This window comes from Haemaphysalis longicornis, unplaced genomic scaffold, assembly GCF_048455015.1.
Source record: "Haemaphysalis longicornis isolate Haplotype H1 unplaced genomic scaffold, Haemaphysalis longicornis Haplotype H1 scaffold_6, whole genome shotgun sequence".
In the NCBI taxonomy this organism is placed as follows: domain Eukaryota; kingdom Metazoa; phylum Arthropoda; class Arachnida; order Ixodida; family Ixodidae; genus Haemaphysalis; species Haemaphysalis longicornis.
Genome location: NW_027526407.1, coordinates 50,327,659 through 50,341,601, shown reverse-complemented (window position 1 = coordinate 50,341,601; position 13,943 = coordinate 50,327,659). Strand labels below are relative to the sequence as shown.

The following is a 13,943-nucleotide window of genomic DNA, read 5'->3' as shown; positions in this document are numbered from 1 at the left end:
CCAACTGGCCCCACTCGAGACGCTAAAACGTTACCAAGCCCGACGACGGCAGGGTGAGAAAGTGAAGGCGCGCATCGCAGCTGCATGGCGGCAAGAGGCACCGGCGGCATTTCTTTGGACAACTAAAGCCAGTGACAGCGGCACTGTTGATTGACAGCCATTGTGGTTAAAGGCTGCTATGCACAACGGCGGTGTAGTGATGCCAGCGCCGGGGCACGATGCCAGCGCCGATGCCAGCGCACGAACTCGGTCTATCAGAGGCAAATTACGGAGGCAAATTTGCCTCGGTCCATCAGAGGCAAATTATGGAACCGTGAAGGGTCGTCGCGGTCCAGGAAGATAAAAAAATTTTTTTAACCTCCTTCGTCTACTACTTGCCGCCATGTTGTAAACAAAGATACGCAAGCCGCCTCGCGTACTCGCGCTATTTTTCTGAAATGGCGTCCGCTCGTCTGACGTTCACTAAACGCTAAACCAGCGCAGTGCAAGGCGCATGCGTGGTGCGAACGACGCAAAGAAGTAGCGCGCGCTGACGTCGTCGGCAGTATCCGCGAATGATGCAACGTGTCTGTCTATGTGCATGCGCGGAGACGAGTATGCGAGTTTTAAAAGGGTGGTGACAGCGTATTCAGGCGCGAACATACAGAAGAGCAGAAAAAAGCGCGAGGGCGCCAGTCACTTTGACAGATTCGACGCAGCATCACTATACTCCGAGCCTGCAGCTGGCGAATACGCGCCCAGGCGACGAAACCGTTTTTCTTTCTCATCAAACTCGCTGGTCCGCGACGTTCGTGATGCGGGCCATCGTCGCCTGTCTCGTGCTTTCCCTCGGATTTGGGGCGGCTGCTGCAACTTCAGAACGCCTTCGCCCCGATCATTCTTCATACCATCACAGGAACACCTCGAGCCGCGACTGGGCTTCAGATCAACTCAAGGACTACGCGAAGAAGCACAAGGTGAGGAGCGTTCGCTTACCCTTTTTTCATCCCGAATTACCGTCACCCAAAGTAACCGTTAATCGAGCAGATTTAGGCAAAATCCCCAAGGAGGAGTAAGTTTCTGCAAAGGAAAGTTTGTTATCCACCTCAATGGAGCAGTACGGCTAGAAAGGAAAGCTGTACAGCTTTCTCAGAAACTTCGCAGTTGAAAAAAAATTCGTCCTGGCCAAAAACGAATTTTTGTTCAACTGCGAAGAGAGACAGGGAGAGAAAACTCTTTAATGTGGGCTGGAGAGGTCAGCTCTGATAGTGGCAGTGCTTGCTACGCCAGATGGGGATGATTACAAACTGCGAAGTTTCTGAGAAAGCTGTACAGCTTTCCTTTGTAGCCGTACGGCTGCATTGAGCTGGATGTCAAACTCTTTCTAAAAGTAACTGTTATTTGGAGTGAGTGGCTAGCGTCCTCAACCGCGAGAGCAGTGTTTTTCTCTGCCTTTAGAGGAAACACGGCGTTGCGGTTGTGGCGTCTGCTCGTGTAGTGAGATCCCCGGTTAAAATAGGCTTCAGGCTAGGATCTGAAAAAAATGGGCCTCTGTACCCCGACATATACTCGGGAAATTGTAAGCTATGCGCCGGTCGGGCGGACCTCTACCACATGTTATTGTCGTACTTCCCGCAAGACAGAATCAGAATGGCACAGGAAACGCTAGGAGCAACTCATTTAATTACCGTAACGAATATGGATCATTCAGGGACCCCGTTGCTCAGCCCGTACCCCGAAGTGCAACTTCGGATCTTCCGAATGGCCGAGGCCGCCGCGAGAATCCAAGGGCTTCTTGCCGACGACTGCGGAATAGGAGAGGAAGACGAATAGAAGACACCGCCTTCTCATTCGTCCCTTTCCTTTTAGTAAAAGTTTCTACTACTACTACTGCGTGCGTCGACAAGGTGTGTTGCGGCAAAATAAACTTTCTGGTCACCGCGCTGTAGCTCTCAATCTAATTTAGGTATCCTAAAGAAAGTCATTCTGAAATACGTCGCAAGGACGACTCTATCATTCTGACGAGTTTCGCTTACTTTTCGTAATGAGGTATTTCACAGGGTAGTTTGCAAATAATGCCCAGTTTTCGTCTGCTCTCAATGCATGTGCTTCTACGGGAAGGGAACAGACGGCCCATGTTAGTCCTCTAGAATAAAACTCTACTCGATCCAAGTTACGTTCCTGTAATTAATTAGGATGTATGTTCCATCGCAATTTATAAACGTACGTCGTTAAATCGCACTTGAAGAGCACGACGACAGATGAAAAGGCACACGACGGCGCTAACTCGCGACTGTTTTTTATTAGGCATTACCAGAACACACACCCGTACCCAGGACATTGCGGTGCGGTATAAGCACAAGATTAAGGCACACTTAAAGGAACAACCCCAACAACGTAGGTTATCGCTTTCGACAGAGAAGTAAATTCATTTTCATGAAGTGTCACCGACGCATTACCGACACACTTCCATTCCTTCCTTTTTACGTAAAACGCCAAACCACCTGTGTTGTCAGTTGGTGTTACTGCCACCACAAAATACACGTGTTCTCTAACAGCGGACCACAACGCTCTTTACTCTGTGATGTGATGTGATATGCGCATATGAATTTTTTCGACGTGACCTCCTGTGCTCTATGAGCCGTACGTGATGCACCTGCCCGACTGGTCAATATTCACGTCGTCGGATGGCGTGTCTCCTCATCTTCCGTCCTCTTCATCCAGCGCCATTTAATAGTGTACTGGAACCAACCAGCGTAACTATCGATTATAGTAATTTACAAACTGTTTGTTTTGTGCTCCTGTACTGTCCATGACTTCGTGTAGCGCAGAAAACGGACAAGGACAGAAGGAGGCTACGGGCACAAGCGCTTTTTCCCAAGGTTCCAGAAGTAGCATTTAAAAAAAACGTGGGAATTTAAGCACGGAAGCGGAATATTATGGTACACAACAAAGAAAAGAACAGAAGCAAGGTATCATGAAATTGGCACATAGCAGTCATGGATTACCGTCACCAAAAAGCTCAAGCCCAAACTCTACAAACCAGTACCGTGCCAAGTTCCCTGGTCATCGCTCTTCACAGAGTAAAAGGGCGCTCACTTTTTCCCCATATCATTTCACAAAAGTCAGTGATTTGTTCCGCCATTTGCAATCGGCGCCCTTTCTCGTTATCACAAGAAAAAACTTGCGCATGAACAGACATACTTCCTATGCATGTAACAGTTCCGCGTTGCACTTCAGTTATGCGGACGCTCGTAAGCGTGGTCTCCAGTAATTCTAGTCCGTAATTTGTTGCCATTTTGTGGTTTGGGCGCACATTTTAGAATGACTTTTCTACTTACAGTAGATTGCAAGCTACTGACCGATCACCGGAAAGTTGGCTTTGCTGCAACACACCATCTCGACGCACGCAGTTTTTTTTTTTTTTTTTTCATAATCCATCTATAACAACTCCGCTGTCATTACTTTAACGTTCGAATAGCGCATCACTTCGTATACCGTATACACTCAAAGTTTATCCCCCCGCAAAAGGCTGCACCGAGCTACGCCTTTAGCTGCACCAGTGAAAGCACATCCGCGCGATGGTAATGCGGCTCTACAACGGATTCCGATAACATCAAAATCACGTCACAGGCAAGCTACAGTCTACCATTTTAAAATCTCACAAAGCCCGGCAAGGAGCACATCAACGCCATGATACGCACAACGTTCAAAGCTGCGCTCAACATACCCCATTTCACGTCCAATGAGAAACTCACTCTGCTGGGGCTCACGAACGTCATGCAAGTGTCAAAACACGCCACCCTTCAAGCACAGCGAATACGACTAGAAAAGTCCAGTGAAGAGAGGGCGATCTTGTGGCAAGTAGGTGATCCGCCCCATAGCAGACGCCAAGAGCTCGAAACACCCCTAACCCTGCACAACGATCCCACATCAAGGCGCTGCCCCTTCCCAAAAACATGCATCTGAACTTCCATCCAGAAAGAAGAAAGGCCAGTATCACTTTCCTGCAAAGGAAATTCGAACAAAACGGTAATATTTTGTACGTCCATGCAGCGAAGTATGATGAAAAAAAAAACACTTCTTTGAAACGCTGAATGGACGCTTAGAAATGTGTTAGGAAAGGGCGAGGCAACCAACCGAAAAAACTACGGCGCTATATCAAGAAAACCCAATACTGCCGCCAGCTCGAGTAGGCAAAAAGACAGCGGGCAACGCTGTGAGGGTGGAATTATGTCTGCGCCCGGCTGTAGCACGGTTTCAATGCACGGGCTGGCCGGGCAGCTTTTCCTCTAGAGTCAGTAGTATTAACTCTATGGAAACATCCCCCTCGCGAGGGGCACGATCAAATGCAGAGCATTTCCGGGGGCACACGACGTTAAGTAGTTTGCGTTACGTTAATGTTGTTGCACTTGTGGAAACTGCTGACGAGAGAGCGCTCGTTAGCAGTAATTTGAATGAGTCAACGATATAAGGCGCGTTGGTAGCGTCCCATTCTGTGTCGGCTTTGTGGCGCAGTGGGTAGAGCGCCATGTACATTGCGTTCCGCCCGCAGGGTCGAGGGATCGAAATCGGGCGCCGGATAGTATTTTTTTTTATATAGTAGGGAGGGGTGCGGTGCGGACTACGGACGTCAACGCGGGTGACATCTGAGTTACTGAAATGCTCTGCATTTAAAACGGCGGCATTAGTGGTGACCACCCGTGAAGGGGACATCGTAGACTGCATCACCATGCGAATCACCACCACAAAGCACGCTGAGACCGGAGTCTTCCTCCTCGCGATTCGCTGGGGAGAACGAAACGGCCGCGGCATCAACACCATCACCGATTCGCCAGAGGCCGTGCGAATGGTAGCGGCAGGAAGAATACCAATTGCACTTCGAAGGGTACTTCCGGAATACCTCGAGAAAGCTCAGAATACGTGGCCCCACGGACACGAGGGACTGAAGGGTAACGAGGCCCCGAACAGGCGAGTGTGCGACTTTCTTCCATCTTTACTTCAATAAAGTTGATTTAGTCCATGGAGGATAGAATGATTCAGTCATTCAGCGCTAGAGTACCTCGATGCCAGCGCCGCCGTACAGGGTGGAGACACCTATACGTTGGCGCCGCCGTTTTGGGTCACTCGCTCTTCGTCGCAGCAAGTCACTAGCAAAAGCGCGCCATAGTTTTTGCCACAACGGGGTTTACTTGCGAAGTTTGAATCATCGTATCGATTTTGCGCTGCTGAGTATTGTGCGAAACGAAAACGAGTATGCTTTGAACATTTTGACCCAATAGCGGCGGCATGATATCTTTCAAAGGGTGTCTTCACCCTGTACGGCAACGCTGGCATCGAGGCACCATAGCGACGCCGTGCACATCCCGCAACCTTTTGCGGCCGACAGTACATGACGTGCGTTTCTACTGCACTTCACAAGGGACACGCAGCTGCAGGACATGAAGGCGACTGCGTCACATAACTGCGCTGATTCACCCGTCATGATTACCGGTGCTTTACCTGCACATGAACTGTTTCTAGCATCTGTGCGTTTGAGCTCGTTTATGACAACTCTCGAACATTTCGCCATTATACTTCCTTTACACGCTGCCCATGCACGCCTAAGCCAATCCTCACCATACCTTTTAAAGACGATAGTCTTTCTTGGGCTACTTAAACCCACAAATTTTGGTCTTTCTGTCTGTCTGTCTGTGACTCTATTCAGCCACCCGTCCAAAGTGCAACGAAGTCTTCGCAATAGTATTTTATACTCGCAGGCAACTCTAAACGTCTCAGTCCGGTTTATATGTTCATACTTGTCAACATTCTTGAACAAGAACAAGACATTACACAAATAGAAGACCGAAAATTAATACACAAGAGGTATTTGCAGTGTTCCTTTATAAATAATTCATAGATGCTTGATTTTTGCGAAATGAAATACTACATCTACTGCAGAAAAAAAAAATCACATTGTCACCTGCTGTCGCCCGCGCCACTATAGCTTCTGGCGGCATTTTAACAAATCAAGTGGGAACAGTTGCGAAAAGTTCCACTATATAGGTTTCACGTTCTGCTTGGAACACACGTGGACTAGGGCAACGCGGTTCTATAAGCGTCGAAGCAGAGTTACTGGATATAGACAGTTGCGAAACTCCCCATAGGCCCCATTTATCGAAAGCCGGTCTTCGGTTGCCCCCCTGCGCCGGTGCAAGCACGGGGCAAGTTGACTAGCCTGTCGTCTGTCGGCAGGACGTTGAAGCAGTACTCAAGTGCTTGCGGCTGCTGCCGTAAGTCATAAAAAGAAAAGCCGCAAAAACACAAATACATTTTACGTAATTATTGTGTTTTAATTTAAAAAGCAATCTTTATTTTACAGAAGAATTTTGAATAATAATAGTTTAGTGAAGTTCCGTTTTTATCTCCTAGGTGCCGCGCGCGTCGACTTGCCCCTTAGCTTCCACGGAGTGGGGGGGCTAGCGCCGCCCGGATTCTGAAGCGGAGTTTCGCAACTGTCTATATTGAATAACTCTGGCGTCGAAGTAGGGTGCCTCGATTCAAGCGCGTCCTCGCCGCACAGCAGCGCTGGCATCGAGGAACCCGGCCTGGAGCAGTGGAACGCGGTAAAATTAAACTGACTTGTGCAAACCTATAGCGTATTTACCTTGGGAGGAGTGCGACGCAAGAGGAACAACATGAGAGGTGAGCGGGAAAGCGAAGGGAGGCATTTACTTGGAAAATGTCGATAACGTCTATCGTCTTTTGTCGACATTTGCAAAGGAAGTAGCAGATACGCGGCCAATTTTTTTTTTCGGCCATTGGGGCTTTCGTCCATGTGGCGGTATAGGTTTCACACTGTCGGCCATTCGTTTCTTGTTTAGTGAGATCAAATTAAATCATAGTTTATTTCAACATTGGTTATTGTTTTACCCTTTCTGGCAAAAGCTGTAAAATCATCCTGACGAGGCCAGACAGCCGCGATATCTAATTAGGAAAACAGCGGAACACGGCGGCACTCCAGCAAAACCTTGCAGTAAAACAACGACAAAAAATTGTCTTCCGACACCAACAGCATATAAATAACCACCATGACTACAAAAGCACGTGATGCTGCATACAAATGAAGAAGTGCAGTAAAACAAATGTATGCACGTCGGGAAGTGAGTTAAAACACTATGCAGACATAAATTTTACGCTCACTATCGGCAAGAAACAAACAAAAAGCAAACGAAGAAGGCAACGCATTCAATCTGACCGAACATACAGACGTTACAAGAAACATAATTGATCGCTTAAACGGAGGATGCGCAGCTGGCAACGTGTGAGTCTGTCACGTCTATCACTCTTAACAAAAGAGCTCGTTTTAAAATGGTAGTACCTAATTTATACCTAGTTTATACCCAGCTTACTAAAAGGGTAGTACCTAGGTTATATTGGGGACAAGAAACTGGTTAGTGTTCTGTTAGTAAGTGCCACGGCCTTTTTTAAGAGTGTACTTAAATGGCGTATTTCGACAACAGCAACCTCATTTCTTCTCGTAGTTCGGTTCTACGCTTGCCAGAGGCAGTTAGTTGTAACACAGAGGCAGCGCTTCCAAGTCCCGAAGGTGAGTCTCGGCTAGAGAAGAGAGAGAGAGAGAGAGAGAGAGAGAGAGAGAGAGAGAGAGAGAGAGAGAGAGAGAGAGAGAGAGAGAGAGAGAGAAAGCTTTAATGAATACTGAACACGCTAGCCCCACAAATGGCGGGGCTTGTTTCTTCACATGTAAGAGAATATAGTGAGGCAAAAAAAACAGATAAAAGGAAAAAAGTTGGGAAAAAAGCGCTAGGATTTAAGGGTATCACAGAGGAAGTTATCTTCAAGGCTGTCGAGGGGTCGAGAAGAAGATTAGAATGCTGGTGGATGAAAAGCAGAGAGGGGAATATTGCCTAAGACAGTTACCACCTGTAACAGAAAAAAAAAGTATTTTGTGCCTAATAAGCTTTTTGTGCCTGCCCCATGCAGCGCTAATATTAAACCAAGAGTGTAAAACATAGGTATATTAGTCCTTTTTGGTAAGATGACACGTCATCAACCCGATACAAAGGGGAAACCAATAGAAATCATGATCATCATCAACGTAAAAAATGAATGAGAGAGAGAAGAAAATGGAAGAGTTGCTTCCCTCACCCCATTTCAGACTTTCATTCGGTCCACGTATTTAGGCACAATGAAATGGTTACTGCATTCCTTTTAACTTTTGCTTTAAACTTGCGGGGTCTACGGACGAGTTGGGCTGTACCAGCGCCTTTGTTCTACGGTTTCGCCCTGCTCACGCCTTCATCTAATCACTCAATTTGCGATGCCGTGGAGAAACGATTCCGCCGTGATCAGCGTCAATCGAGTCAGCACGCCTCATGGCCCTTGGCGTAGCATCTGGGCGCGAAAACCCGAATTCGAATTTTTAGAAGAACAGTAGGAATGCGATCCCGCCCCTTGCGATAAGCAGTGGCCAAGCCGTATGGTCAAATGATACACCATTTCTTTTCGAGTGCAAAGTCATCCGGTCCCTTTCATCAACAATCATGAGAGGAGCCGATTGAAGCGGTGTGTGTAGACGTGTTCTGTGTTTTTGCCAATGTCTCCAAAACAGCAATGGACCCTTATTTTTATCTTTAAACTCCCGGAACATCCTCTCAGAAAGCCGGACAGGTGACGACGTCCTGGGGCGCCCCTATCGGCGACAAAAGTAATGTCCTCACTGCTGGTCCTCGCGGGCCCGTGCTTCTCCAGGACTTCGCGTTCATCGATGAAATGGCGCACTTTAACAGGTGAGCTCGCTTTAACAGGTGAGGACACAGAGACAAGCGCTTGTCTCTGTGTCCTTCTTTCGTCTCTTGTGCACTTTTTGCGCTTTAATCGTCCCCTATGGAATACCAACTTGCCCAGAGATCCGCATTAATCAATTTTATGGTCCCCTTCGAGTTCTAAGTAACGGCCTTTTAAATGCAGAGCATTTCTTTAACTCACGATGTCACCCGGCGTTGGCGTGTCTCGGCGTCCGCAACAGCCGTTCCAGGTGCGCCCTCTCCCCCACTCCTCCTCGCCTGCTCTCCGCTGCTCCTCGCGTGTTCTCTGCGTGCTCGGATCGCGTTCAGCAACAGGTGGGGCGCGCATGCGTCGTAGTTTGGAGCGGGAGCAACAACAGTTGTGGCGTGATCGTGACGTAGTCGTGACGTGGTCGTGGCGCGGTCGTGCCGTGATGGGGCGTTCTCGGCGTTCGCTCTCGCTGTCAATTTCTTTCGAACCAGATAAAATCGGGTATGTGCGCCCCCCGAAAATGCTCTGCATTTGACCGTGCCCCTCGCGAGGGGGATGTTTTTTTTTTAAATAGCCGCTTATATTTACGTGAAGACGACCTCTACAGTGAAGTTATGCGCCCAGGGGGACTCATAAATAGGGGGTAATTACTGATTTCGGAGGCTTTAATTAACTAAAATTGATTAATTAACTTTTACTCTAGAGACCACCAGGCCGATGTTTTATCGAGCTGGGGAACACTGGAAGTTTCGGTAATTTCGAAAATAGGTACCAGGCGCACTGTATTGTATTGCCGAGGAGCGTACCGGTATTCTGTTTTTGAACTAAGTGGTCCCATGGGCATTCGAAATTCCCGCCACTTTTCTTCATTCCCTCTATAGGGAGCGCATTCCCGAGCGTGTTGCGCATGCCAACGGGGCCGGAGCCTTCGGGTACTTCCAGGTGACCCACGACATCACCAACTACACCAGGGCCTCAGTCTTCGACCACGTCGGAAAGAAAACCCCGGTGGCGATTCGCTTTTCGCTGGCCAGTACGTATACACCTTTCTGATAAATATAAATATCGTCCATTGGGTGTTCCTGTTGTAGCACTGCGGTAAATTGTAGCACTACGGTAGCCTGTAGAATCATTTCGCGCCAAGAGACCGAGGCACAATAGCGAAGGCAATCGCAAGCGTGATGTAGGAGTACAGAAGTCGACAGGTATCCTCCGTCTTTTGCCTCCAAAGCACGTTAGCAAGCTCTTCCTGTTATTGGCTTTAAACTGCTTCCGCCCCGTTCGTGCGTTCGGCTATAAACGAATTTCCAAACTAGTGGCATCACAGGAAATGAAGAGCTTGCTTACGTGCTTTGGAGGCAAAAGACGGAGGATACTTGTCGACTTCTGTATTCCTACATCACGTTTGCGATTGCCTTCGCTTTTGTGCCTCGGTCTCTTGGCGCGAAATGATTCTACAGGCTACCGTAGTGCTACAATTTGTTTGCGAATTTTTTGGGGTGAAGCACCTTAAAGGGGCACTGACACAAAAATTTTTCGTCTTGTTTTTTTTTTTTTTTTTTGCGATAAGTAGCTAGTGACCTACTCATCACCTGCCGAAACCTCATTTGCTTCAGCGTTCGATGGTTGTGTATTTAGAGGCATTTTCAATGCAGCCAGTCGCAGCTTCGGTTTCAGCGGGCGCCGCGAAACGCTGGATTTTGTGCGAACAAAGCTGACCACGTGACCATCAGAGGGATATCACAGAGCAGAGCTGCCGTAGCACTGTGAAATCCGCATCGCCGGCAGTTTCTGCGAATGCCCCCACGTACTGATCTCGTGAGCCGCTTAATTAAAAAGCGACCGTAGACGTGACGCAGGCGCTGCGAGTGCAAATGCTTCCGCAGCTAAAGAACGACGCGCGACGCTCGAGACATTGGGTGGTAAGACGCGCGCTGGGAGCAGCCGGCCGGTCTGCCTACAGGTCCGCCTACAGATGGGTTCGGCTTAGCACTGCGGTGGATATTCGATTGCCGCTCTCGTAAGCGGTGCAGACGACAATTTTTAATGCAACCCGCCATCGCATCATTAACTCCTTTGTAATATAAGCTGCCATGGTTGAGACTTGGGTACAATTTCGTGCAGCGGTAACAAGCTATCACTCGAGCTGCCTGCGCCGGCCTGGGCCACTTCGCAGCCGTGGCCGCCGCCTGCACAGCGACCGTGCGGCTCGCTCAGTGGGCTTTTCGTGTCTCCGGCGCGTTTTCGCGTCCAATGTAAATACAAAGTAATAGAAACAGAGTGCCTGGAATCGCTGTAGAACTGTGGTCGCGGCCAGCTTCCCGGAGAGCTGACAAAATCACGGCGCCTCCGCCGCCAACGATTGGGTCGTTCGTTTTCGAGAGCAGAAGCTCCGCCCTCCGGCCCTCCGATTGGAGCGGCGAGCCGGGCGAGCCGGCGAAAAACGCCGGCAGTGCGGAAACGGCAAACACAAACTTGTGAGGGGTTTGGATGTTGTTTATTTACAAAATATCCGCGGGATGTCGATTGCACGTGGTCCTCTGCTGGCTGCTCGGTAGCGTTTCGGACACTTTAAAATTGACTTTAAATATGTTCTAGGCTGTATTCAAAGCTGATATTTTGCAGAAGATGTATATGTGTTCCCACCAATCTATCTCCGAAGTTATTTCGCCTTCACATTTTTGTGTCAGTACACCTTTAAGGCCGAGGCTTGTCCGGCGTCCGTGCTCACGGAACAGCACCGCGTAAATCGAAACAACTGTGCACAAAACGTTCACAACAGGTTAACAAGAACCATATAAAAGGTTCCAAAAAGGTTAGAGAGAGAGGGAGAGAGAGGTTTAGCAGTTTCGCGTGGCTCCTGAAGAGCCGTGCTGCGCATGCGCGAGGAGCATTGGTATGAGATGAATTGGATTGGGTTGTTAAATTCGTTCTGGCCTTGTTTCTGCTTTTTAGCACGCACAAAATGGCATCTTTCTTTGTTGTTGACATTTCACTCAAAGCTTTGTTACCAGATCTCGCATTATGTGACATTACCTTTTTTCTCTTCTGTTTCTTCGTCCTTTGTCGCGAAATATTTAAGCAGGCAGACTGGTTACACATGCCACAGGTTGGCTGTAATCTGAGTTCAGCGCGGCTGTGGTGTACCTGTCCTACCCACGTGCCATCACGTTCTCCTGTCACGCGGAACGCACTAGTCTAAGTTTTGTTCTACCGTTGATTACGTGAGGAGTGGTAACACAATGATAACGCGCTGGGCTCCTTCTTTGGAGACCCAGGTTCAATTCCCATAAGAGCCAGATGTGTTTATTTACTATTTAAAGACCAACTGCACTCACAATTTATACCTTTTCAAAACCTTATTTCGTATAGTCTGCCTAAACAAAATACTTCAGGATGCAAAATATGACAGCTGACTGAATACGCGTATCTACGGCGCGAACGGCCATTGAAAATTGGTGATTTTGAAATAGAAAGTGAGAAGAGCGCAAAGCGAAAATGATGTTGCAGCTGGCCCTGACGGCGATCGAGCGGCCGCAATCGGCAGGCATGGCGGAGCAAACCTCCACACAACGCTTCGCTCTCGAAGCAGCCCTAGGAGAAAAGCGCCAGCGCAGCTCGACCTGTTCTCTTAGCTGGCCGAGGGAAAGAGCTCCCGGCCGGCCGCATCGTCACTTCCGCTTCATGGCTGTTTGGGCGTTTTACCGGCAGGGGCAGCCTCACCTGCGACGGAGCTATTTTAAACGTTTCTAACTTATTAACAACGCATTCCATGGGGCTAACAGTAATGTCCGACAATGGTTTGGTGGTAATGGTTTGGTGGTACATACTGTACATTCACAGTAAATTTGGCTGAGGTGAAATTTGAGTGAAGTTGCCATTTTCTGTACCAGATAACAACCGCAACGACGGTTTTTCGCCCAACTGGGCAGTTAAGGCATTATCCTTGGGTAGTGTTATATCCATCGTTTGCAGATCAGGCTTTGTTAATATTCCGATCCTTATTGTAAGCGTTAGCTTGCGGGATGCACACCGTAGGATCGCCGGGAGCATCGCGAGCATCGACCAGAGGATCCACAAGATCTGATGAGCTGCTAATGTCAGTCGTGGGTTTCTGCTGCTGCCCAGTCGGTGATAAGGGTTCTCCGGACACAACTCGCGGTTCTCGCGGCTTCGGAATCAAGTTCTACACGGACCAGGGCAACTGGGACCTGGCGGGCCTCAACCTGCCGGTCTTCTTCTTCCGGGACCCGTTCCTGTTTCCAGGTTTCGTCCACAGCCAGAACAGAAACCCGGTGACCCACCTGCTGGTGAGTTTTACATGTTCTCGCAGTAACCTCTTGCTTTTTAGAGTAAATGACAATCTACTTTCCAGATGCCACCTGTATACTAGGCCAACTGTCGTGTGGTCCAACTGTGCTATCGGCCAACTATGCTCGTCGGGTGCGCACACGGACGGGAGAGAATGAATGAGCAAATATTTAACCGTAAACGTGGCGCTCATAGACAACGGTACTGCGTAATCACAGGTCTTCAGACTTCTCTTGGACGTGAGATCTGTTCATCGAGACAGAATGTACTTGTTGCACATTCATAGGGGGAGCTTGTGGCCTATGTAGGACCGTTCTGCGTCATTTTTACTCGACGTAAGGGCACCCTTTTCAGGCGATGTATGGCACGGGGCCTATAGTGAATAAATGCGTTTGCAGGACGCGGACATGTACTGGGACTTCTTCAGCCTCCATCCAGAGAGCACGCATGCCGTCATGCACCTCTTCTCCGACCGAGACATGCCGGACGGCTACCGACACATGGACGGGTACGGCGTCCACACCTTCAAGCTGGTCAACGCCGACGGGACTAGTGTCTACTGCAAGTTTCACATCAAGGTCTGTGCGCGGATGCGGGCGTACGTTCCGTGTGTTCCTTTCCAGCCACAGATGCACGTCTGACTGTGGGTTGGTTGCTCCAAGTTTTGATGGTGTCGCCACCGCCCGTCTGCATGAAACGGATTGCAACAAAGCTATGTAGGGACAGCTCACTTTACACCAATGGTAGCTACGTCTGCTGATGCAGATGGTTTAACCTACATGCATAAAGGACATGCACTTGTCCTCCACGTGACCCTACATTAGTTTCACCACTCCGTCTCAAAAGGTCGCAACAAAGACGCTGTCGAAAAGTAA

The 13,943-nt window shown here is 48.8% G+C and overlaps 1 protein-coding gene across 2 annotated transcripts in view; it reads left to right on the top strand.

The window, feature by feature from the left end:
• The first annotated feature begins 687 nt into the window (after window positions 1–687).
• The window catches only part of LOC144142628 (catalase-like), an 87,533-nt gene continuing 74,277 nt past the window's right edge, over window positions 688–13,943 (top strand). The window contains exons 1-5 of one of the 2 annotated variants that reach the window (XM_077674271.1): window positions 688–956; window positions 8,638–8,768; window positions 9,639–9,790; window positions 12,886–13,067; window positions 13,467–13,646. In XM_077674271.1, the coding sequence (XP_077530397.1) occupies window positions 795–956; window positions 8,638–8,768; window positions 9,639–9,790; window positions 12,886–13,067; window positions 13,467–13,646 (807 nt within the window). In that variant the 5' untranslated portion in view covers window positions 688–794. Of the gene's footprint in view, window positions 957–8,637; window positions 8,769–9,356; window positions 9,401–9,638; window positions 9,791–12,885; window positions 13,068–13,466; window positions 13,647–13,943 lie in introns of those variants that run through there. The other variant, XM_077674273.1, reaches the window with a different exon arrangement.